Here is a 24,135-nt window from a genome sequence, read left to right as displayed (position 1 = left end):
CGGTGTGTAGAGGAGGCTATGCCATCTAGGTTTGTTAAGTACATTCTATAATCTTTGCACAACAAAAAATCGCCTATCAACACATTTTTCAGAACATATGCCTATCATTAAGTAGCACAGGACTACCTATGTGTACACACACACACACACACCATAACTGAGTTGGTCTACATTCATCCCAATCTTCTATAGCATTATTACCACAATATAGTACAGGAGTTTTATAAAACCTTGAAACCATGGAAAATTAAATTATATTCAATTTAGTTTTCACATAAAGCATATTTTACTGCAAGTATGCAATTGGTTACTCTCCAGAGACAAATGTTAAATTAACTATTATAGCTTCCCCCAAAGCATTCTGGATAAATAATAATAGTCAGGAATGTGCAGGCTAGAAAGTTACTTCCCAGTCCATTAGATCCTTTTACATCAATCTGTGTCCAGCATTTGCATTCTTAAACCAAAGACTAACGTTTCCTTATCGTGAGCTCTAACTTGCTTGCAGCAATTTTCCTGAATCTGGTTCCATTTTTCCTGGGTTCTAAAGACTACATATAATTCATTTATCCTTTTATTATCTTCTGGTCCAGGAATGGGTCAAAGACAATGGCCATGATAAACTGCATGCATATATGACCTAAAAAAAGCTGAATGCAGGACAAGAAAAAGGAGGATTGGAACCGAAAGAACACTAGACCGAGACTCAAGAGACCAGAGTTCTAGTCCTACTCCTGCCACTAATTTGCTGCATGACTTCCAGTCACATTTTCTCTCTAAATGTTGCCTATGACAACACTACTTGGACAAAATATGAAGCTTCTAGAGATATCCAGGGTTCTTTTATGGTTCTCTGTTTTCATTCTATTAAGTTTTCTAAAATTCCTATTTGGAACTATTTCTTAGGCAATGAACATCTATCTACTCAGTCGATTAGACTAATCCTACCTAATCTGAAAGATGAGAGTTATTTGCCTCTGTTTTCTTAAGACCGCTGCTAGCTACTAATAGAGGCTTAGGATCTGCCTGATCTCATGCTTCTCTCCCTCACCTGTTTTTCAAAACCAACTATTGTCTTCTAGGATATTATTAGATCTTCCACTAGTTTAGAACAAACAAAATAAGTTCTTCTTACTGTTCTTATTTTTTTAAATAAATACTGTTCAACATGTTACAATGTTTTAATTCTCAATATTATCACTTTTTAACAACTTGAATAGTGATTTCTTAACACCACCTTTCATATATAATACTCATATGCGTTGAGGTAGATATCTGTCTCAAAATGTTAACATATCCCACATATCCTATAATGCTTAATAACACTTATCTCAATATTTCACTAAAATAAACTCTTCAGAAAATGAAGGAAAAGTATACGTTTATAGTCCTTCTAGGAGATTCTAAAATTAGCCATAATTTCAACAAGCATTAAAAAAAATCCTTTCTTCAAATAAATATGAATGACAACAAATGAAATAAATCCAACTAAAAATAATAAGTAAATATAAACGTATATATTGCATATACCTACCTAGCAACAGAATACATAAAGAGAAAATCATTGTCTGGTGAGCCTGGGGTCTTGCTATAGTCTCTATATTTCTTCTGAGTAGTATTTTTTATATCTTTCATTACAGATTCCATTTCTTTACTTAAGTTAGTTTCAGACTGTAAAAAATACAAACAAAAATATAAAGTTTATTTATATTCATTTTCTCTAATAATAGTCTAATACTATTATTTATTATATGAACACACTAGAAAATTAAAGTTAAAAAGTACATTAACTATCTATTATAAATGTATGTAGTATACAAAGATAAAACAGATCAAGAAATATTTTCTCTTATTTTAGGGATATTTTATCCTAATTCTATATTGTGACTGGTAACCCAACCACACAAACTATATTCTAAACAAATGAGTGGATGTCATTAAAATAATATTTTAGAACAGTTCCCATGTTTATCAAAAACCTGATTTTCATTTTCAAAGACTAATATTGATGCCCCTTACTTTAAGCATACTATAAACACACACAAATTTAGAGGTACCAAAGGAAAAAATCACAAAGACTCTAAAATTAGTCTTCAACTGAGAAAAGGAACTGCTAGGAGATGATTCTGAGTAGCTTTAAACTATGAATTTCTGTTTCAAAAGTTTTCATAAGTTTACTGCAAAAACCAGCCATAGCTGTCACTTCTCTCAAGAACTACGTAATAGCCCAGGCCAATGTGGCCCAGTTGGTTGGAGCGTCATCCTGTTCACCAAAAGGTTGCAGGTTCAATTCCCAATGAGGGCACATACTTAGGTTGCAGGTTCGATCCTGGTGGGGCGCGCACGGAAGGCAACTGATCGATGTTTCTCCCTCTCTCTCCCACATATCCTAAAATCAATAAAAACATATCCTAAGCTGAGGATTAACTTTTTTTTAAAAGAACCATATCACAAACCTATAATAAGGTGAAATATTTAAGAGTTTAAATCAAATAAATAAATCCTACTGGATAGGATAAAAGATGGGTTCACTTAGAACAAATCACACAGTAAAATAGATCTGACTTATGGTGAATTCAATCAAGTATACAATATTTCATCTCTTTAATATACATACACACACAAGTGTCTATGTAAATCTATAATTACACATATATAAAGTGTGTGTGTATGTGTGTGTGTGTGTGTGTGTGTCTACATGTATCTTAATCCTAAAATACCTACTGGGCATAATTTATGCATAATCCTAAAATACCTACTGGGCATAATTATGTCTATGTATCTTGCAATGTTAAGCACATTGCAAGATACATAGACATAATTTACTTATTTGAGTGGCTTTGTTTTTAAATATTTCAATATCTTAAAAAAGTTTAACCATATCTAAGCTTATAGGATTTCATGATCTGGAAGACATATATTAAAACTATAACAATTTAGACTAAGGAAAAGTATAGCCTTTGCTAATAACTTGTTCTATTATTCTCATTTTTATTTTTAATAACCACAAATAAGAGAAAAACTTCTAAAAGTAATTTCTATTAAATGTATAAAGGCTCAGAATAATTTAAAAACTAAACAAATATGAAAGCTAAAAAGCAGAGCTGAGTTAACCAGGATATTTCTGCCTTACACTGATGCTTACTGGGAAAGCTCCCGGCCGTCCCTGCAGCTCCTCCACTTCCTTTATGAGATCGTGTATGCTTTTGTTACTAGGACGTTGCCAAAGGTTATTTTCCATATTGCTTCCAGGATAACAAGGAAGAACACTGTTCGCAAACTGCCTGCAGAGAGGACAGGTGAATTCTCCTTTGTCCACTGAGAACCCCTGAAGAACCTGGTCATTCTGAAAGATGAAATAAACATACAAATGTATGATGCACACCTTTATATAAAATAAAATTACAACACTACATTTTATAGTAAATAAATGAAACATACAAAATAAGACTTCTCTAATATACGCCATAAAAACATCAACAAAATCTCTCATTTAACTGTTGAAGCTTATCAAATCACCTCTCACATCATGGCAATCATGCAATAGTTGCCATTACCAATAAACTTCTTAAGTACCCTACTCTTCTCTCAGATTTGAAACATTTAAATAATGACAAAAATTACTCTGAAATGTGGATTTAAGATAAAGAATAACTGAAAAAGCAGACCACATTAAAGTGGATCACCTTCTTCTTACCCCTTGCCCTGCTTTCATAATCTGTAACTGACTACTGAGAAGATTTTCCAAGTGCCACGTAGGTAAGATAGACAGCTTTTGAGCATAAATTAAGCCAAAAAAATGTGATGTGTCTTGTGTCTTAACTGCTGAAGACAACTGACTGGCCTTTACACAGTAGATCTGTTTAGGTTTCATGGATAGGAAAAAGATTTAGAGTATTCAGAACGTAAGTGTGATAGGAGGGGAATTAACTCCTTCCTTCGGATGTTTCTGATAGAAAGAGGAGGAAAAAGTAGAATTTTTGAAGCAAAGACACATAATGCACATATGCCAAGGAGGAAGCTCTTGCTCGAGAGACTGCAATACATGCTAACTAACCAGAGGACTTAGGACAGAAATTCAAGCTGATATATTCGTTCCTTTCTTTTGCCTGACACCATCCCACTTCTATTTTGTTCTTGTAGGCCATTGCTGTTGTGTAGTCCTAACTGTTATATATCTTTTCCCAGTAGTCTGTCTCTTATTCTGTTAATGCTTTATCTCAAAATATGTTTTTAATACATCATGTATATGTATGAATACTATAATATGACCATTATTACTAATAAGACAAAAATAATGAGAAAACAGGATTAAGAAAAAGAAAATAAATTTATTTGCCTAGAGTTAATAAGGTAGTTAATGACAATGTCAGGATGAACTTAGATTTCCCCACTCTTAATTTAGTGCTAATTTCACTACACTAGGTTCTATCATGTGTCAAGTGATGGCATAAAGAGTTAAGATATATCTTCACTTAAGATACAAACAATTTAAAAGCAAACAGAAACAGCTAGATTATAATAATAATGTGATAAATGCAACAAAGAAGGCTTTCCAGAGAAGACTTGTGAGCTAAGTTTTAAAGATACAAAAAAAGAGTAGACTACAAGGTTGGGGCAAGGGACCTGATCACTGAAGGACATTCTGTGATAAGCTTCCCTATATCCTTAATTTTAAAAAATGGTAGGTCTACCTCCTTACCACGACTGAAACTCAATTCTTTCCTAAAGCCTCCCCAGAAGTCCTCTTAATTAGGCACTGCTCATTCTCTTACATCCCTCACATCTCAGCATCCTTCTCATCTCGTGATGGCTCGAGATAATTATTCTTGCATTCTCCTGTCTTTGTGGCTCATGTCATTTAACAATACCATTCTTTCCTTCCCTTTTACTGGTCTCCATTGCCTTCATTAACATGAGGATTTTGGTACCTAGATCAGCTTTCCTCATCACTCCAAGTCCTACCATCTTCCTATGCAACTTCATTGTGTGTATGTAGACAACCCATCTTACTTATATCTGAGTCCTTCAACTACTTGGCCTAATCGGCTCCTATGGCTTTGACCTCCACTCTAACACCAGTACCTGTTACCATGACCACATCCTTGTTCTGTAATGGCCCAAAATTATCCATATCTGAAAATACTAAATTCATACGTCTTACTTTCTGACTGCCAACTCCTGTCTCCTTTAGTTCCTCTTTTTTTGTTCCAGTTTATCAGGCTATTCCTGTCCTGCCCATCACACCATGATCTGCCACTTCAAAAACTCTCAAGTCAATACTCCTCATTCCCTCCATATGTCTTTTCATCACACACACCTAACACAACATTCATACAAAATTAATTCAATGTATGACTTCTCCAATTCTGCATCAAACTAAATGCTGTTAGGGAAAACTGAAGTAATTTCTTCCACAGTTTCCAATTTCAGCAGAACCCTGAATACTGCATGGCAATCTTGCTCCAACATCCTATGAAGCACTCTCTCACCCAATTCCAAAGTGGTTTTTCAAAACCACCTCTTCACTTGTAACGTCCCTTCACCTACCCCAGCTTTGTCCCCTGTACTCTAGGCACATAAAGCCATACCTCCTGACTTAGAAAGAAGACAGTTATGGCAGCTCCTTCAGCTTCCTGACTTCTCCCACCCCAAATATGGAACTAATAAATCCTATCAGTCCTTCCATCCACTTTCTTCCTTTATCCTCTTTGCTAATATCTCCTAATCACACTACTGTCAGTATGATCTACCTAATGTGAGATTATTCCCAATCACAATCTTTCAATTATCACCATTATCTTTCACCTTGATTCCTTACTCTCTTATGCTGCACATACAATCTCTCAGAAGACCATATATATTATTTCTATATATATCTATTATATATTCTATATATATTTCAAATATCTAACCTCTTCTCCATCTCAACTGCCATGACCAAGCCCAAGCAGCCATCATCTCTTGCCTCCTAAATGATATCACCACATATTTTCTAACTCTCCTGCAATCCTACAACAATCCCCTGCAAACACAACTACCACAATAAACTTTCTGAGCATGTCATATCTCTGTTTAAGAGTCTTTAATGGCTTTAATGTATCTCTGGAAGGAATCTGTCTAGAGTCCAAAATCCTTACATGGACCTTTACTATATGACCCCTGGATACTTCTCCCATCTTATCTCTCATCACTCAAGAACCTTACTTCATCAAATGTTCTAGCACTTTGGCAGATGTTCCAATAAGACCCTATATACACTTCATAATACTTAGCACATATATTGCAACTGTTTATTTGTCTCACACAATGTATAGTAAACTCCTTGAGAGAAACTGTGTCTTATTCACTGTTGCATCCCAAAAATCTATCACAGTATCTGGAACACTACAGGCTTTGAATAAATATTTGTTGAATGAACAATTGAATAAAGAGGTATGAAAAAGGCATAATGTACTTACAGAGCTATTAATTAGCTTATTAGTGCTGAATTAATGGAAGATAAAGCTAAAGCAACAGGCAAGCCTAGATCATGGAGTGCCTTGAATGCCATTCAGAGAAGAATAAACTTTATCCCATCAAGATAAGTCAGTAAAGGATCTTTAAGCCATATGTCATCAAATTTACATTTTAGAAAGATCAATATAATGATTAAAGTAGACTTGGAGTAAGGAAATTGATAAAAAAGCAAATGCAATAGTCAATAGATGAAGGCATATACAAAAAAGTAGAAGTGGGAACAATAAAGACAGAATATAGTCAAATGAGATTTTAGAAGGCAGAATCAACAGAAATTGGTAATGACTGAATGTGAGAGATAAGGAATATGAAAGGAAAAAAAGAAATCCACTGCTTCTGAGTTAGAAATCTGGGAATAGACCTATCTAGCTTTTAAGAAGTTAAGCTGAGAGAAAGATAAAGACTACAGCGACATGCCCAGGCGGTGTGGCTCAGTGGTTGAGCATTGACCTATGAACCAGGAGGTCATGGTTCGTTTCCTGGTCAGGACACATGCCCAGGTTGCGGGCTCGATCCCCAGTAGGGGGCGTGCAGGAGGCAGCCAATCAATGATTCTCTCTCATCATTGATGTTTCCTTCTCTCTCTCCTTCTCCCTTCCTCTCTGAAATCAATAAAAATTTTAAAAATTTAAAAAAGACTACAGCTACAGGAAAATACAAGGTCAAGGGAAGAAATTTTAAATAGCAGACTTTGGTGTCCTTATTAACTGAAAAGAAGGGACAGACCAGGCAAAAAAACTAAAGATACAGAAGAAAAAGAAGATACTTACTGATAAACCAAAGCCCCTGTGGTAAAGGGGAGAAAGGAATACTACAGCATAAAAAGAAAGATTATTCCTGAACAGAAGAAGAAATACTACCTCAAAGAGTAGAAAAGAAAGAATTGGTTGGGATGCAATTCATTCATCAAGGAATATACCTAAAAGCAAGGTAGGAAGCTAAAGTAGTATGTGACAGAGAACCACTGTTTTTGGTGAGAGGAAGAGACAGTTTAATGAGGGGAAAGGGACCTTGGGACTTAAGTGGGATAAGGGAGGCAAAGGTTTGGAATAGCTGCTGAGGACACCAGGAGAGGAAACTGATTAAAGACAAGTAAATGAAGTGTAAGTGGTATTTACAGTCCATGACTTTAGTCCAGCAATTTTTAACCTTTTTCATCTTATGGCACACATAAACTAATTACTGAAATTCTGAGGCACACCAAAAAATATATTGTTGTTTTTGTGCCAATCTGACAGGAAAAAAAAAATAGTTATACTTTTGATTCATTCATACCAGATGGCTATTGTTGTGTTGGGTGTTGTCACTTCTTTATTTGATAACTAAGGGAAAAGAGGTGCCCTGACTAAAATTTTTATGGCACACCAGTTGAAATTCACTGCTCTAGTCTAAGGCACTATTATAGAAAACCACAAATTTATGGAGATGCCAGTTTACTTAGCTTTATTACTTTTCTAGGAGGGCTAGTTGCCTGGGTCTATGATCAAAGGAGGCAGATTAAACAACGGGTATTAAGAGTAGAACAGGCAAAGTATAAGTAAGTGAGGGTAGGTAAGAGCTAATGCACCAGGAAAAAATGCACAAGGGTTAAAGGACTAGAGATCTTGATGCCAAAAGCAAAACATAATAGTAAGAGTGAAAATAAGAGAATTTGAAAAATAATCAAATGATATGGTGGGATAATAAAGCTTAATATTTCAGAACTAGAATAGCAAAGTCTAAAATTACAGCCATGTCCTGGCCTGTGTGGCTCAGTGGTTGAGCGTCAACCTAGGAACCAGGAAGTCATGGTTCGATTCCCAATCAGGGCACATGCCCAGGTTGTGGCCTCGATCCCCAGTAGGGGATGTGCAGGAGGCAGCCAATCGATGATTCTCTCTCATCATTGGTGTTTCTCCTTCTTTCTTCCTTTCTCTCTAAAATGAATAACATTTTTAAAAAATAAAATAAAATTACAGCCTTGGACGTCAGCTACTAAAAAAAAATCCCTAAAGTGAAAATGAAGAAACTGTGAGTCTAGATTGTTCACATGATGATCAAAATCACCCCAGATGAATTGGGATGTATATGCTGTAAAGGTATTTAATATGGGGAAAGATACATACACCTTTAAAATTTATTCAATTAACTTACCCGTAATGATTCCATATAAGATTTATGACAATCTATATGTAATGTGTGTCCACAGGTTTGTACATAAACACCTCCTTCCCAGCCAATTGATACTGCCAAGAGACAAGAACTCTTAAAAAAAGAAAGACAAAATACAATTAATTTTAAAGAAGTATAGACATATTTAAATATATCCACAGAAACCTCTGAATGATTTCATATTCGAACTTAGCATTCTGATTTGGTGACTAAATAGATTGTGGAGCTTTTAAACCCAGAGGAAAAGGAAGAATAACTTTGTATTTTTGTGATAAAGCAATACCAGACTTGACAGCCCGAAGGCAATATCTTTAAACTAGAAACACCATAAAGATTTAGCTTCCAAATATCTATGCTCATATGAAAAATAATGATCAATTAGCCTTTCTCCACCCCATAAAATATAAGCTCTCATTATTATATTATAGTTCAGTGTAAACTATACTGCTATTGATGATCTTAACCGTTTTTATATGGTACTTAATCTGTGATTGCCATTAACAACTTCCCTCTTAAAGGGTCTACTTCCCTCTGACTTCCATAATGCGACTCTCTTGGTTTTTACTCCCAATCCTTTAACCATTTGGTTTAGGTTCCTTTAAGTCTCTTCTTTCTTCCCCTGCCCCTTCAAAGTTTATATTCCTCAAGATTCTATTCTTGGTGCTTACTCTCTACTCATTACAACTATTCTCCCTAAGTGATTTAATCAGTAAATTCACCTACCCTTCAAGCTAAATCTCTTGCCTGACTGACAGATACAAATAGTTAGCTGCCAACCAGAAATCTCCAGTTTGACATCCCTCAGATAACATAAAATTAATGTGTCAAAAACTTGTCATTTTCTCCATTACTCTTCCTTTTCCTGTGGGTTTAAAAGCTCCACAATCTATTTAGTCACCAAATCAGAAAGCTAAAGAGTTAATCTACATCACACCCTTTCCTTCACACCACAGTTTTAATTCCCAAATCATATGAATTCTGTCTTCTAAATAACTCATGACTTCGGCCTGACTTCTTCATTCTCACTGTAACATTCAAGTCTGTGCATTTGTTAGGGGGGGGGGGGGGTATCCTATATAATAAAGAGGTAATATGCAAATTGACCATCACTCCAACACACAAGATGGCTGCCCCCATGTGGTCAAAGATGGCCACCCCCATTTGGACACAAGATGGTTGCCACAAGATGGCCGGCAGGGGAGGACAATTGGGAGGGACCAGGCCTGCAAGGGAAGGCAGTTGGTGGTGACCAGGCCTGCAGAGGAAGGCAGTTAGGGGCAACCAGGCCTGCAGGAGAGGGCAGTTGTTGGTGACCAGGCCTGTAGGGGAGGGCAGTGCAGGTGAGGGCAGTTGGGGGAGAACAGGCCTGCAGAGGAGGGCAGTTGGGGTTGACCAGGCCTGCAGGGGAGGGCAGTTGGGAGGAATCAGGCCTGCAGGGGGGACCAGACTAGCAGGGGCGGGCAGGTAGGGGTGACCAGGCCTGCAGGGGAGGGCAGTTAGGGGTGACCAGGCCAGCAGGGGAGGGCATTTGGGGGAAACCAGGCCAGCAGGGGAGGGCAGTTAGGGGTGACCAGGCCAGCAGGGGAGGACAGTTAGGGGCAACCAGACCTGCAGGGGAGGGCAGTTGGGGGGACCAGGCCTGCAGGGGAGGGCAGTTGGGAGGGATCAGGCCTGCAGGGGGGACCAGACTAGCAGGGGCGGGCAGGTAGGGGTGACCAGGCCTGCAGGGAAGGGCAGTTAGGAGTGACCAGGCCAGCAGGGGAGGGCATTTGGGGGAAACCAGGCCAGCAGGGGAGGGCAGTTAGGGTCAATCAGGCAGGCAGGCAGGCAAGCAGTTGGAAGCCAGCAGCCCTGGATTGTGAGAAGGATATCCTACTGCCTGGTGGGATCAGGCCTAAAAGGGCAATTGGACATCTCTCGAAGGGTCCCAATTGGAGAGGGTGCTGGCTGGGCTGAGGGACACACCTCTCTTCCCCCCCCATGCATGAATTTCATGCACCGGGCCTCTAGTTCTTATATAAAGTTTTCTTATATAAAGTTTTGTAATTGGTCTTCTTGACTCCGATTTCTTCTCTCCATGATGCATCCCCCACATATCTCTCCAAAGTACAAATATGGTCATAAGAATAACCCCCAAAAAGTGTCTTAATATTTACAAGGGTTTAATATAATACACAATAAAGAAGGCAAACAGATTATATAAGCCAACTACATACTCATTTGAAATTTGTTTTTAAAGTTAATTGCTTCTATCTCCTTTTTCTCTTACATCTTCAACTTCTTCTCTGCTAATTCCTTCCATTCAACCTATAAACAGGTTTAGACTTTTCCACCTAAAATAATTTTGAGTTTTCATTTCCCCTCTGACAAATAGTACTTGAGTTCACTCCTCTACAGTCTGTAGTAAATAGATGGCCAAGCCAGAGCAATATAAGATCTAACATGAGTTACAGCATATGATGAAAGCTTTGAGAGCCATAAAAACTCTTTTTATATTAAAAATTTATACATTATAATGTAAGATGACCAAATCAACTTTAACAACAGTAAACAAAGTTCCAATATTAAATCGAGACTCTTCATGAGCATCTGAAAGTGGAAAATTACAGTGCAAAATGTCTTCACAGCCAATTTAAATATATGTGCAGCAGCACAAATCAAATACTACTCACAGCAGGTGAGCTGGCTTCTACTGTTACAAATCAGAAAAATAACAGGAGATCTGCTCATCTCTGTTTTATGATTTGGAGCCACTTGAAGTAGAAGCAGATTTTGATATTAGATCCTTTTAGAACTAGAGGCCCGATGCATGGATTCGTGCACCGGTGGGGTGGTCCCTCAGCCTGGCCTGTGGGAATCGGGCTGAAACCAGCTCTCTGGCATCCCCAGAGGGGTCCCAGATTGTGAGAGGGCGCAGGCCAGGCCAAAGGACCCCACCAGTGCACAATCAGGCCTGGGGAAGGACTACGGGAGGGTTCCAGGGCGTGTCCAGCCCTTCTTGCCCAGTCCTGATCAGGGCCAATCGGGGCCGTCTGACCCAGTCCCAATTGGGGCCAATCGGACCTGCCAGTCGGGGAGGGACCATGGGAGGTTGGCCGGCCAGGGAGGGACCACAGGAGGGCTCAAGGGCATGTCCAGACCATCTCGCCCAGTCCCAATCAGCTGGACCCAAGCAGCAAACTAACCTAGTCAGAGCGTCTGCCCCCTGGTGGTCAGTGCACATCATAGTGACTGGTCAAATGGTAGAACAGTTGGACACTTAGCATATTAGGCTTTTATTATATAGGACTAGAGGCCCAGTGCACAAATTCGTGCACTGGTGGGGTCCAGCTGGCCCGCCCCCGATGGCCCATCGGGGGCGGGCCAGCTGGGGCAGGGGGCCGATCAGGGGCGGGCCCGGCCAGGGCGAGGGGCTGCCGGCAGTTTGCCTGCCGGCCCGGCCCCACCCCAATCGGGATTGGAATGCCCGCTGGGGGACGGGGGCGGCTAGGGTGAGGGGCCGCGGGCATTCCAGTTGTTCTGCTATTCAGTCAACTTGCATATTACCCTTTTATTATATAGGACAATTGATAGTTAATAAACAAGCTGCTTCTTTGACCATGTATTATAAAAATGTAATTAATCTTCCTTTTTAATAAAAGCAATTAGCTGAAAATACTAAGTCATTTGTTAATGTAACTGTTAGTTGTCTTATTTGAATCTGCTATAGTGTGGAAAAAAGGCAGGAAAACATTTACTAATATGAGATTAATATTTTAGGAAGACTTCAATGATGTGTCCACCACTGTGGTAAGTGCTTATCATTCAATTTTCATGACCTCAATATTTATTAAAACCTCCCACAGTAAGTGGTAGTATCTTTTTACAAATAAGGAATACAAAAGTTACTAAGATCACTAGTTATAAATGTTAGTAGAGCCCAAGTTCAAACCCAAGTCTATCTGACTCCAAAGCTCAGGTTCTTCCCCTATATAAACACTTACAATTTCAACACTTCAGTTTCAGTAGTAATTGTACTGTCTTACATGACCAAAATTCTACACATCAACTCTATAAACTGCATGCATTTGATCTGAAGAGAGCAGAATCTACACAGTTTAATTCTATAATCAATATCAGTGCCCACTGATTGTAACTCTTCTCTTCTACCAAAATCTGATACTCTGCTGGAATAATACAGTAAGAAATCTAGTAAGCATCTACAACACACATAGCATGTGCTAGCCCCTCAGGAAACTATAAAACTAATATAAGAAATGGCCCTAGCCCTAGCTGGTTTGGCTCAGTGGATAGAGCATCGGCCTGTGGACTGAGGAGTCCCGGGTTCGATTCCGGCCAAGGACACATGCCTGGGTTGTGGGCTCCATCCATCCCCAGTGTGGGGTGTGCAGGAGTTAGCCAATCAATGATTCTCTTTCATCATTGATGTTTCTATCTCTCTCTCCCTCTCCCTTCCTCTCTGAAATCAATAAAAATATATTTAATAAAAGAAAAAGAAATGGCCCTAGACCTCCAGAGGCATGGTCGAGGGATCATGCCATATACACATAAAATAACCATTGTATAAGTACACAAAAGTATTAACATAGGAATAAAATCTCACAATCACTAACAGAAACATAACAGATATTCAGTCCAGTTCATATTTCAGAACCTATTCGTTAAAAAAATTTTTTTTGCTCTGGCCAGGTAGCTCTGTTGGCTGGAGCTTTGTCCCAAAGTGCTAAGGTTGTGTTTTTGCTCTCTGGTCAGGGCACATACAAGAAACAACCAATGAATGCATAAATAAGTGGAACAACAAATTGATATTTCTCTCTCCCTTCTCCTCTCTCTCTAAAATCAATAAATAAAAATTGTTATATAATTTTAAAATAAAAAAAGAGTTTTTTTCTGGAAATGAAGTAAGTATTCTGGCTGCAAAATGGAGATACCCTACTTTTTCTCTTCTTCATTAGATCTCCCCTTCCCTCAAAATTATTTTGCTATTAGGTCTGGATTGTATTTTGAGTAAATCAAGTCATTTTTCTGTTTGGCCTTAGGATATACCTTCAACCATTTAAAGTGATTCAAAATCATAAAATCAAAACCAAGATAATGTCAAGAAAATAAAATCTAAATAAAGGTGGTAGTAAATTTCTGCAAAAGCAGAACTTAGCACAATTTCATCATTTTCTTCAAAAAAAAAGATACGTATTCATCTGTGATTAATAAAGTTATATGTTTATATACACATGGTAAAAATTTCAAAGAATAAAGAAAAAATGTGTGAAAGTGTGTGTTTTTATCTTTTTCCAAATAATGATAATTTCATTTTAAAGCCTCAAAACACAGTCCCCATTACCTAATCCAAACTACCTTGTAAAGCTTAACACATGAGACCTCCTAAATGGGCTAGTTTGAGTATTAAAAACACTTTATATTTATACTGACCTTTATTATTTGTAAAGTGATCTAAAGTATTTTCTAACCTGGTGGGTTAAAAATTGCTGCATAAAAGATCATTATGAGCCCTATTTTACAGATGAGAAAACTGAGTGTTTATTTGGCCAAGTTCACATTAAGAAATGGCAGAATCAGGACCAAACCCATTTTTCTGATCTGGGACTCGTTCTACACTAGACAAGATCTCCCTAATTAGAGCCATATGCTTCTCCAGAATCCACCAGAAACCTTCTCCCCAGACCAGACCATTGAACCACACTCTACTCTGACTCCTATCATTAGGTCAGTTACTATTTATTCTCATTAAGCATTTTGTGTTCTACCCATCCTACTAGTTTCTTCCATTTAATCCAGTGCATTATGGACCGATAAGAAAAAATTATATTTGGAAATCTATTAAGATAATCATCTCATATAGTTAAATAAAAATAATGCTTCACTTCACATTTTAAGCAATTTATTATCATATATGTACTTAAATCAAGAAGCAATATCCAAAACACAACAGGTGAAAGGAAACCCCATTTGGTAATCCAGTCAGGAAATGCTAAAAATGGTACCAAAAAAAGAAATTTTATAAAGAAATTAATGCTGTTGCTATTAAATAAATAAAGCTGGTCTTCCAAGGCTTGTGACAGCTGAGTGCTATAGCATCTATGTGCAAAGAGCTAGAAAAAAAATCTACCAAGTTCATGAGAAACCATAGAAACCATATATTAACCCTGCCCCTACTTTACATTTAAACAGCATCATAATGGGATTTTATTGTATACTAGAGGCCCAGTGCATAAAATTCGTGCACGGGTGGGGTCCCTAGCAACAGCCGGCAGGGTCGCCTCCCTTCCCCCAGCCGCCTGCCACCACCACCACCAGCCCCACCCCTGGTCGAACTCTAAGTCAAGGGGACAATTTGCATATTAGGCTTTTATTATATAGGATCTTTAAGTGAAAGTAAAAAAGGAGACAAAAACCTTCATAAAAATATTCATGCCATATCTAAAAGTTTTTATAGTTAACTAGAGGCCCGGTGCATGAAATTCGTGCACGGAGGGGGTTGTCCCTCAGCCCAGCCTGTACCCTCTCCAATCTGAGACCCCTCAAGGGATGTCCGACTGCCCGTTTAGGCCCGATCCCTGGGATCGGGCCTAAACGGGCAGTCGGACATCCCTCTCACAATCCAGGACTGCTGGCTCCCAACTGCTTGCCTGCCTGCCTTCCTGATTGCCCCTAACCGCTTCTGCCTGCCAGCCTGATCACCCCCTAACCACTCTGCTGCCAGCCTGTTTGCCCCCAACTTCCCTCCTCTGCCGGCCTGGTTACCCCTAACTGCCCTCTCCTGCAGGGTTGATCACCTCCAACTGCCCTCCCTTGCAGGCCTGGTCCTTCTCAACTGCCCTCCCTTGCAGGCCGGGTGCCTCCCAACTGCCCTCTCCTGCTGGCCATCTTGTGGTGGCCATCTTGTGTCCACATGGGGGCAGGATCTTTGACCACATGGGGGCAGCTATATTGTGTGTTGCAGTGATGATCAATCTGCATAGTACTCTTTTATTAGATAGGATACTTATGATTCCATTGTATTAAATTTGTATAACTCCCAATAAATAACATTTAAAACAAAGATATAACATTTATAACCTAAAATATTCACTTATTAACAGATTTCCATTTCTTTACTATTCACATATTAATTTTTTCTAATAAAGTTCCAGATTCTAAATCAGAATGACATGTGTTAGAAAAATATACATAAAACTCTGGAGTGAAATAACTATGAATTTTGCAGACAAAAATACTAGTAGATAAAAAGGGTACTCACATCCTTAAAATAACGCTGTAATAATGAAAGCCTCACATCATGAACGGCTGCACATGTATCCCAAGGGTAAATCTGTTCCTCTTCAGTGATAGGCAACTTTTTTGGCTCAGTGTTATCACGGCATTGCCCCAAAACTATATTAACAACAGAGATAAGAGCTCATTAAATGACCAATATATAGACCTGATTCACCATAAGAGCCAAGTTATTTACAACCAGCTGACTAATTTTTGCACTATTATACCCTTAAAAAAAATGATATTCTAGTGTTCTTCTAGAGAGTAAATAAAACTCCAAATATGCCAATATTTAATTTTTAAATTAGCAGTGAAATATGGGTATGAACTCTGGATGGATGAATGGACCAATGGATTGATCGAAGGATCAATAAATGAATGGACTGATAGAGGATGAATGGTTTCCAAAGTCTGTCCATTGAAAAAGTCTAGAAATTATGACACTCCAGTAACAAACTTTATTTCTAAATACACTATCTCTCATGAAAAGGAAACAGAGATCCTCGGAGAAAAACCTGAGTCCAAGGTTGGGGAAAAGTTCAAGAAAAGCCTGGAATTTTGTGTAATAAAGAGCAAGGGGTAGCCCTGACCAAGCAGCTCAGTTGGTTGGAGTGTCATCCTGTACACCAAAAAATTGCAAGTTAGATTCCCAGTCAGAGCACATACCTAGGTTGTGAGTTCGATCCCTGATTGGGGCACATACGTGAGGTAAATGATTAATGTTTCCCTCTCACATCGATGTTTCTCTCTCTTTCATTCTCTCTCTTTCATTCTCTCTCTCTCTCTTCTCTCTCTCTCTCTCTCTCTCTCTCTCTCATCAATGAAAACATATCCTCGGGTGAGGATTAAAAAAAAAAAAGAGCAAGGAGTAATTCAAACAATGAGGGGGCAGACATGAGGATCTAAAGGAGTTCTGACTGGTCAAATTTGAGAAAATTTAAGTACTGAAAAGAATAATAATGGAAACAGATAACACACTCATTGATTCAGATGAGGAATCAAGTAAAAGGGTAAATTACTAGAGCCTCATCATATAGATTACCTACCACCTTAACCAAGTGATCCAACTTCACTGGCATCACCAATAATAGGACAAGCTGTCGCTATGAGCCTCATTCTATAGAACTAATTAGACTCATCAAAACTTTTTAAAGGTTTGGAGAAACTGTCCTAGATTAAAGTAGACTAACAGGAAATGACAATGAAATGCAATGCATAATCTTGGTTCTTGGATCAAGAAAAACACTTTGCTCTAAAAATATTACTGGGACAATTGAGAGAATTTTAACATAGAATATTAGATGTTATTAATATCAAATTTCTTGGATATGATGATACTGTGGTTATAGTAAAAATATCCTTTTTCTTAGGAGATACTGTCTGAAGTATTTAGGAATGAAATGTCATGATCTATGCCATTTTCTTCTGAAGAGAGAAAGAGAAAAAGAGAGTAAATAAGAGAGGGAAAGAAGGAAAGAAAAATAAATATGACAATATGTTAATTACTGGTGAGTATAAGTAAAAGGTATCCAACTTTTTTGTAGATATAAAACTTTTCAAAATGCAAACTTGGGAAGAGGTATATGGCAAAAGGAGAAAAACAAATACTAGGATTTTATAATTGTAAAAGCACAAAAAAGGGGAGTGGGGATATAAACATACAGTGCCATACATTATTATAATACTGATAAGTATGGGAAGAGCCATTCTTAGGGAAGGTAAATTAGCCATAACACTCACTGTGGGCCCCAAGTTTTGGAGAGTAGTGGCAAAAAGAAGAGACAGAAGCAAGTAAATGCTAACAACTAAAATATGGTTATCCATGATGTATGCACTACGGTATTGGTTTGCTAGGATTTTACTTTTGTGTCAGAGTAATGCTGGGCTCCTAGAATAAGTTAGGAAGTGTTCCCTCCTTTTTTTTTTTTTTTTTTTCTTTTGACAAGTTTGAGAAGAATTGGTGTTATTTAAATATTTGGTAGAACAACCACAGAATCTATCAGGTCCTGGGCTTTTATTTGTTGAGGTGTTTTTCATTATAGATTCAATCTCATATTTAAGGTCTGTCAAATTTTCTATTTCTTCTTTTTTAATTGTCTAAAGTTTTACCTAAGTCTCCTTTTTCCCCAATTGACCCCCTCCCCCACCTACTATTTCTTCTTGAATCAGTTTTGGTAGTTTGTTCTTAGAACTTATTCATTTCATAGGACATCAAATTTATTAACAAAATTATTCATAATATTCTCTTATAGTCTTTTTTATTTGTGTGTCCTTTTTTTTCTTGGTCACTCTGGCTACAAAATTTGTCAATTTTGATATTTTCAAGAATGATTCTCTCTAGTGTTTTCCTTTTCTCTATTTCATTTATCTTTGCTCTAGTCTTTATTTATTTCTATCTGCTAGCTTTGCAGTCAGCTTGTTCCTATTTTTCTAGTTCCTAAAGTGTAAAGTTACGTTACTGATTTGAGATCTTTTTTTGATGGAAACATTTGCAGCTAAAAATTTCCCTCTGTGCACTGTTTTCACCGCCCACATAAGTTTTGGTATGTTGTGTTTTCATTTTCATTTGTTTCAAAGTACCTTCTAATTCTTCTTTGGCCCACTGGTTGTTTAAGAATGTGTTATTTAATTTACGCATATTTGTGAACTTTCCAATTTTCCTGCTGTTATTGATTTCTACTTTCATTCCATGTGGTCAGAGATGATACTTTGGATGATTTCAGCCTTTTTAAATGTATTGAGACTGTTTCATGGCTAACCCATGGTCTATCTTGGAGAATGTTCCATGTACAATTGAGAAAACTGTATTCTACTATTGTTAGAAAGAGTATTCCATACAAGTGGGTGTTTTTTTGTTTGTTTGTTTAATTGTTTTATAGTGTTGCTTAAGTGTTTTATTTCTTTTTTGATATTCTGTCTAGCTGTTCTATCTATTATTGAAAATGGGAGATTAAAGTCTCCAACTATCATTACAAAACTACTAGTGGCCTGGTGCACAGATTCGTGCACATTGAAAGGAAATTAATTAGAAGAAATATTTTAATATTGCTATTCGCCCTTTCTCTATAAGAGAAGTGTCAACCAAATTCACGATTGACAATGACAGATCGAAACACACACGTGCAATTGGCACCAGTGATAGCTTTATATGTATCACGCATGTGCAAGTAAACTTGGCCTTTTATATATATAGAATAAACTTGCTTAATTAGACCTGCTTTCTGATGTAGCTAAACCTTTCCCAGCCCAGCAAAGCACCCCAACTTCTCTTTCAGGTAATTGTCAGCAACACAGCAATAAATATCAACACGAAGCAGATTATTATTGTAGATCATGCAGGGAGAACAAAGGGTAAAATATTTAACTACAGCAGTGTTTGACTATATTCTGCACAGTGAGAAAACCTGAGGTCATTTTCAAGATCCATAATTTCTTACTTCTTTTCAGTCGGTTCAAGTTTCTAAACTTTCTAAATCTCCATTTTCCGGCTAATGAAAAGAAAATAGGATTCTACTGAATCTCCTATCTACCTACTCCAGGACTTCTGTGAGGATCAAATGAGATGAGGCATGGGAAAACGCTTCACAAACATTTAGTTAAAGTGTAAAATATTTGCACCTGGCTATAAAGCAAGTTGTGTTCCTGGGCTGAAGAAACTGCAAGGAGGCTAGTCACTAGGGAGAGGAAGCTGGGCGTTGCTACGTGATGTCATTACCCGGCATCCACAGCCACCATTTCCGGGCTAGGCTGGGCTGTGGGCCGCATTTTACACCATGGGGTCCCAGCAGCGTTGGCTGTGATTTGGTGGGCTATCGCTCCAGGGTGGTGGCAGGGCCTGTATCCCACTTGAGAAAAGCTGAGTGTTGCTTTGTCGGCGCCAGGACCAGGCTGACATTTCTCTGTAAATGGCCAGTGTGTATCTCGGCAGCTCCTGCGTTGAGCATCTGCCCCATGGTGGTCAGTGCGCATCATAGTGACTGGTTGGATGGTGGGAGGGACACTTAGCATATTAGCCTTTTATATATATAGATTTCTCCCTCTAATTCTATATTTGCTTCATATATTTTGAGCCTCTACTATTTGATGTGTATATATTTATAAATGTTTTATCTTCTAACCCTAACCATAACCCTACCTCAAAATACTTCATTATGGGAGAGAATACAGAACATTCAGACAAATCCTTAAAAAATACAAAATTTGTTTTGTTAACTATAGATTGGCAAACATATCTGTCAGCGAGCTGTTTCAAAAATGACACCTTCTAGTAGCTCAAGATATAAGGGCAAAGCTACCTGAATATGCCTTATGCAATTAAAATAATTAAGCTGACAGCCTGGACAGTGTGGCTCAGTTGGTTGGAGCATCATCCCGTGCACCAGAAGGTCAAGGATTTGATTCCAGTTGGGGTGCATATGGGAGGCAGCCAATTGATCTATCTCTTACATCGATGTTTCTCTCCCTCACTCTCCTTCTTTTTCTCTCTTCTCCTTCCTTCCTCTCTTAAAAAAATCAATATATAAGTTGACAATATTTCTGGTGTTAAAATGCTTCCAGATTTTAGAAAAATTAAATTGCCAAGAACACTAAACTCAGCTATTAGCCACCTAGCATTGGTAATACACCATATCATTTTAAGGAAAAAGACTGTAACATATAAAGAGATCTCTCTGTTAAAAAGTTCTTCCAACACTCATGTCCAGCAAGGTCAGATAAAACCAGATTAAGAATCTTTGCTATACAATTCTAAATCAACCCTTGCTATGTAGATCTATAGTTATATCTAGACAAAGGTATAACTTCCATTCAATACAGTATTTATTAATCTGTTGTATATACTTTATCTCTAAAATATTCCCACGGAAAAAGTACTTTGATTTTACCTGAGGATGCTTGTAACAGAACAACCAATCCTGTAGGTCGGTCTTCAGAGGAAGGGCCACTCTGTCCACAAATAACACAGTCATATACTGCCTCAGAAACTTGTGGTTCTGCTGTGGCGATCTCCATAGGAATATCATTCTCAGGAGAATCTGAGAAGAAAAATCTCTCTTCAATGAAAATGTGGGGGAAAACTTAGTTGAGCTAAGTTTTGAGCTTCAATACCAATAGAGGTATATTGTAATAAAATTATGGAAAAATACCTTGAGCTTCAATACCAATAGAGGTATATTGTAATAAAATTATGGAAAAATACCTTGCTAAAATAAAATGTTTACTCAGAAAAAGACAAAATATTCCAAGAGTTGATATAATGAAAGACTTTAAATAATATGTGATTAAATACTTCTGAAAATGTATCATTCATAAACAAAATTGAAAGGAAAAAACACAGAGGCAAAGACATTTATATTAAAAACACCTTTAAGATATTATAATTTAAGAAAATTGTTTTAATTTTCTTTGAGGCACCTCAGAAGGAAAATTTATTGACATCTCAGCTCTTGGGAAAAAATGGCAATATTTACTAGGAGATAAAAGAGAAACCAACTATTCCTCCTTTATTTTAAATTCTAGTGATTATATCTTGGCAATAATAATTATCAATATGTTTATTTACGTACGGAAATCATTTAGATATGACCATACATATTAATAAAGCAGAACTACTATAAAAAATAACAGTAATCCTTTGATGATATGATGTTAACAACAAGAAATAAAATACTGATTATAATTTCCCAATAAAGACTCTTAAATTCACAAAGATCAGTGATATTGGCAAAAAATAATGAGTAGAGGGGATTGGGAAGACCAGGAAAGCAGAAGTGATTTATGACTTCTTTAAAAGATGAAGGTGTATCTAAATAAATATGTAAAAATTCATGACAGAAATAGAAAAGGAAAGATATCAAGCCCTAACTGGTTTGGCTCAGTGGATAGAGCGTCGGCCTACAGACTGAAAGGTCCCAAGTTTGATTCCGGTCAAGGGCATGTACCTTGGTTGCGGGCACATCCCCAGTGGGGTGTGTGCAGGAGGCAGCTGATCGATGTTTCTCTTCTCATCGATGTTTCTAACTCTCTATCCCTCTCCCTTCCTCTCTGTAAAAATCAATGAAATATATTTTTTTTAAAAAAGAAAGATATCAAGTTCAGGTAGGTTTAATAAGAATTCATGCAGATAAACATGTATCTGATAGTTATTGAAAGTAACTGAGAAGAAAAGGGCCAAAATAAAGCTTTGAATAATGCCCAGTATTAATGAAAAATAAAAAAGAAGCCAATAAAGAAATCAGAGAAAAAACAATAATACATAAATAGAATGAAAATGGCAGCGTAGTTAAACACTGGTACTCACTGCCTCCCACAACCACATCAAAATTACAACTAAAATATAGAACCACCATCATTCAGAACCATCTGAAATCTGGCTGAAGGGAAGTCCTACAACTGGAGAAGTAAAGAAGAAAGCACATTGAGACTGGTGGGGAGGGGGGCAGAGGCACAGAATGGGCTAGTCTGACACCCATACCTGGCATTTCTTTAATCAGGAGGGATATCTCTAAGGCTTCCTGTGAGAAGCAGGGGTCCTGACCCTACACCAGACCCCCAGCCCAGGTTCCAGAGCTGGGAAGAAAAGTCCCCATAACTTTGAATTGTAAAAGCCAGTGACAATTGTGGCTAAGTGACACGGAGGCTGTTGGAGTCCCAGGTGTTCCTCTTGAAGGGAATGCACACAAAAGTACATGGTCCCACTTCCTCTGAGCTCCAGCGCTGGGTAGCAGCATTGGGGGAATCCAGGAACATACAGGGAAGAACTGGACTGTTTGGCATCAGGGCAGGAACCCAGGGATGGTTTTCTCCCAGAGAGGAGTGCTCACAGGGATCAATGTTCCTGTGCTTTGATCTCCATAGTCACAGAGCTAACTGGCAGCCATATCTGAGTTTTCATCAGCATGGTCCACACTGTTCCCTCTGCCCTGGTGATTCTCTGAGACCCCGACTCATTCAATTGCAGCCCCACTCAAGCTGTTTGCAGCTGTTTTTCCATATGAATGGCCTGTCCTGGCGTAGGCTTCAGACTTTCCTAAACAAGCAGCAGCTTGCCCCAGCATGCCCCAAACCTAATCAATAAGAGGTCCAATACCAGGCACTAGCACCAGTCTGCCTTGCTTCACAGCTGGGCTTTGCCTGGGAACCTTTTAGCCCAATACAAATAGCACCCATCTGCGGAGATCTTTGTAGCTCCTGTTGGGTGGCCCCAGAGTCAGTGCACCCAGTAGACAGCTTCAGAACATACCAGATTACAACTCTACACATCCACAAGGGACACGCTCAATTTGGGCAGACTCAGTGAGACCCAAAGCCCCACTGAAGCAAGTCCTACTCCATAGAGATGTCTCCTGCACAGCAGAACTTCCATTGTAGACACAGTTGGTCTTTACAGCCAACTGACCTAGAGGTCATTCCTCCCAGTAATGACAACAGCAATCAAGGCTCAACTACAATAAGACTGTGCACACAGTCCACACAGGAGTGCACCTAGAGTGCCCAGCTCAGGTAACAAGGAAGACTAAGCCACTCGGTCCTACAGGACACCTATTACACAATGCCACTTTACCAATTCCAGGAGACATAACAACTCTACCTAATACACAGAAACAAACACAGGGAAGCAGCTAAAATGTGGAAACAAAGAAATATGTTACAAATGAAAGAAATGGAAGCAAGCAAACTACTGGATACAGAGTTCAAAACAATGGTTATAAGGTTATTCAAGGATCTTAAAGAGGGCTTCAAGGGACTTAATGAGAACTTCAAGGGACTTAGTGAGACTTTTAAGGATCTTAGTGAGAATGTCAAAAACATGAAAAAGGACCTGTCAGAAATTAAGCATACTACACTAACTGAAATAATGAATAATTTACAGGGATTCAACAACAGAGTAGAGGATTCCGAGAATCAAATCAATGATTTGGAAAATGAGGAAACAAAAAGCCCAATCAGAAAAGCAAAGAGAAAAAAGAGTCCAAAAAATTGAAGATGATGTAAGGAACCACTGGGACAACTTCAAGCATACCAACATTCGCATTATAAGGGTGCCAAAAGGAGAAGAGAGAGACCAAGATATTGAAAACCCATTTGAAGAAATAATGACTGAAAACTTCCCCTACCTGGTGAAAGAAATAGACTTACAAGTCCAGGAAGTGCAGAGAACCCCAAACAAGAGGAACCCAAAGAGGACTACAC

General features: G+C 38.2%; 1 protein-coding gene across 4 annotated transcripts in view; it reads right to left on the bottom strand.

Annotated features, from left to right (window-relative positions):
- UBR3 (ubiquitin protein ligase E3 component n-recognin 3) overlaps positions 1–24,135 on the bottom strand; it is a 186,382-nt gene that overhangs the window by 35,770 nt on the left and 126,477 nt on the right. For 3 of the 4 annotated variants that reach the window (XM_054723408.1, XM_028141026.2, XM_028141034.2), the window contains 5 exons: positions 20,829–20,978; positions 15,929–16,062; positions 8,653–8,763; positions 3,134–3,346; positions 1,535–1,671 (listed from right to left, as the gene is read on the bottom strand). In XM_054723408.1, coding sequence (XP_054579383.1) covers positions 1,535–1,671; positions 3,134–3,346; positions 8,653–8,763; positions 15,929–16,062; positions 20,829–20,978 — 745 coding nt within the window. The remainder of the gene's footprint in view (positions 1–1,534; positions 1,672–3,133; positions 3,347–8,652; positions 8,764–15,928; positions 16,063–20,828; positions 20,979–24,135) is intronic. The other variant, XM_028141027.2, reaches the window with a different exon arrangement.

This window comes from Eptesicus fuscus, chromosome 11 (assembly GCF_027574615.1).
Source record: "Eptesicus fuscus isolate TK198812 chromosome 11, DD_ASM_mEF_20220401, whole genome shotgun sequence".
NCBI lineage: Eukaryota > Metazoa > Chordata > Mammalia > Chiroptera > Vespertilionidae > Eptesicus > Eptesicus fuscus.
The sequence above is the reverse complement of the archived record's forward strand: the minus strand, read 5'-3'. Positions and strand labels throughout refer to the sequence as shown.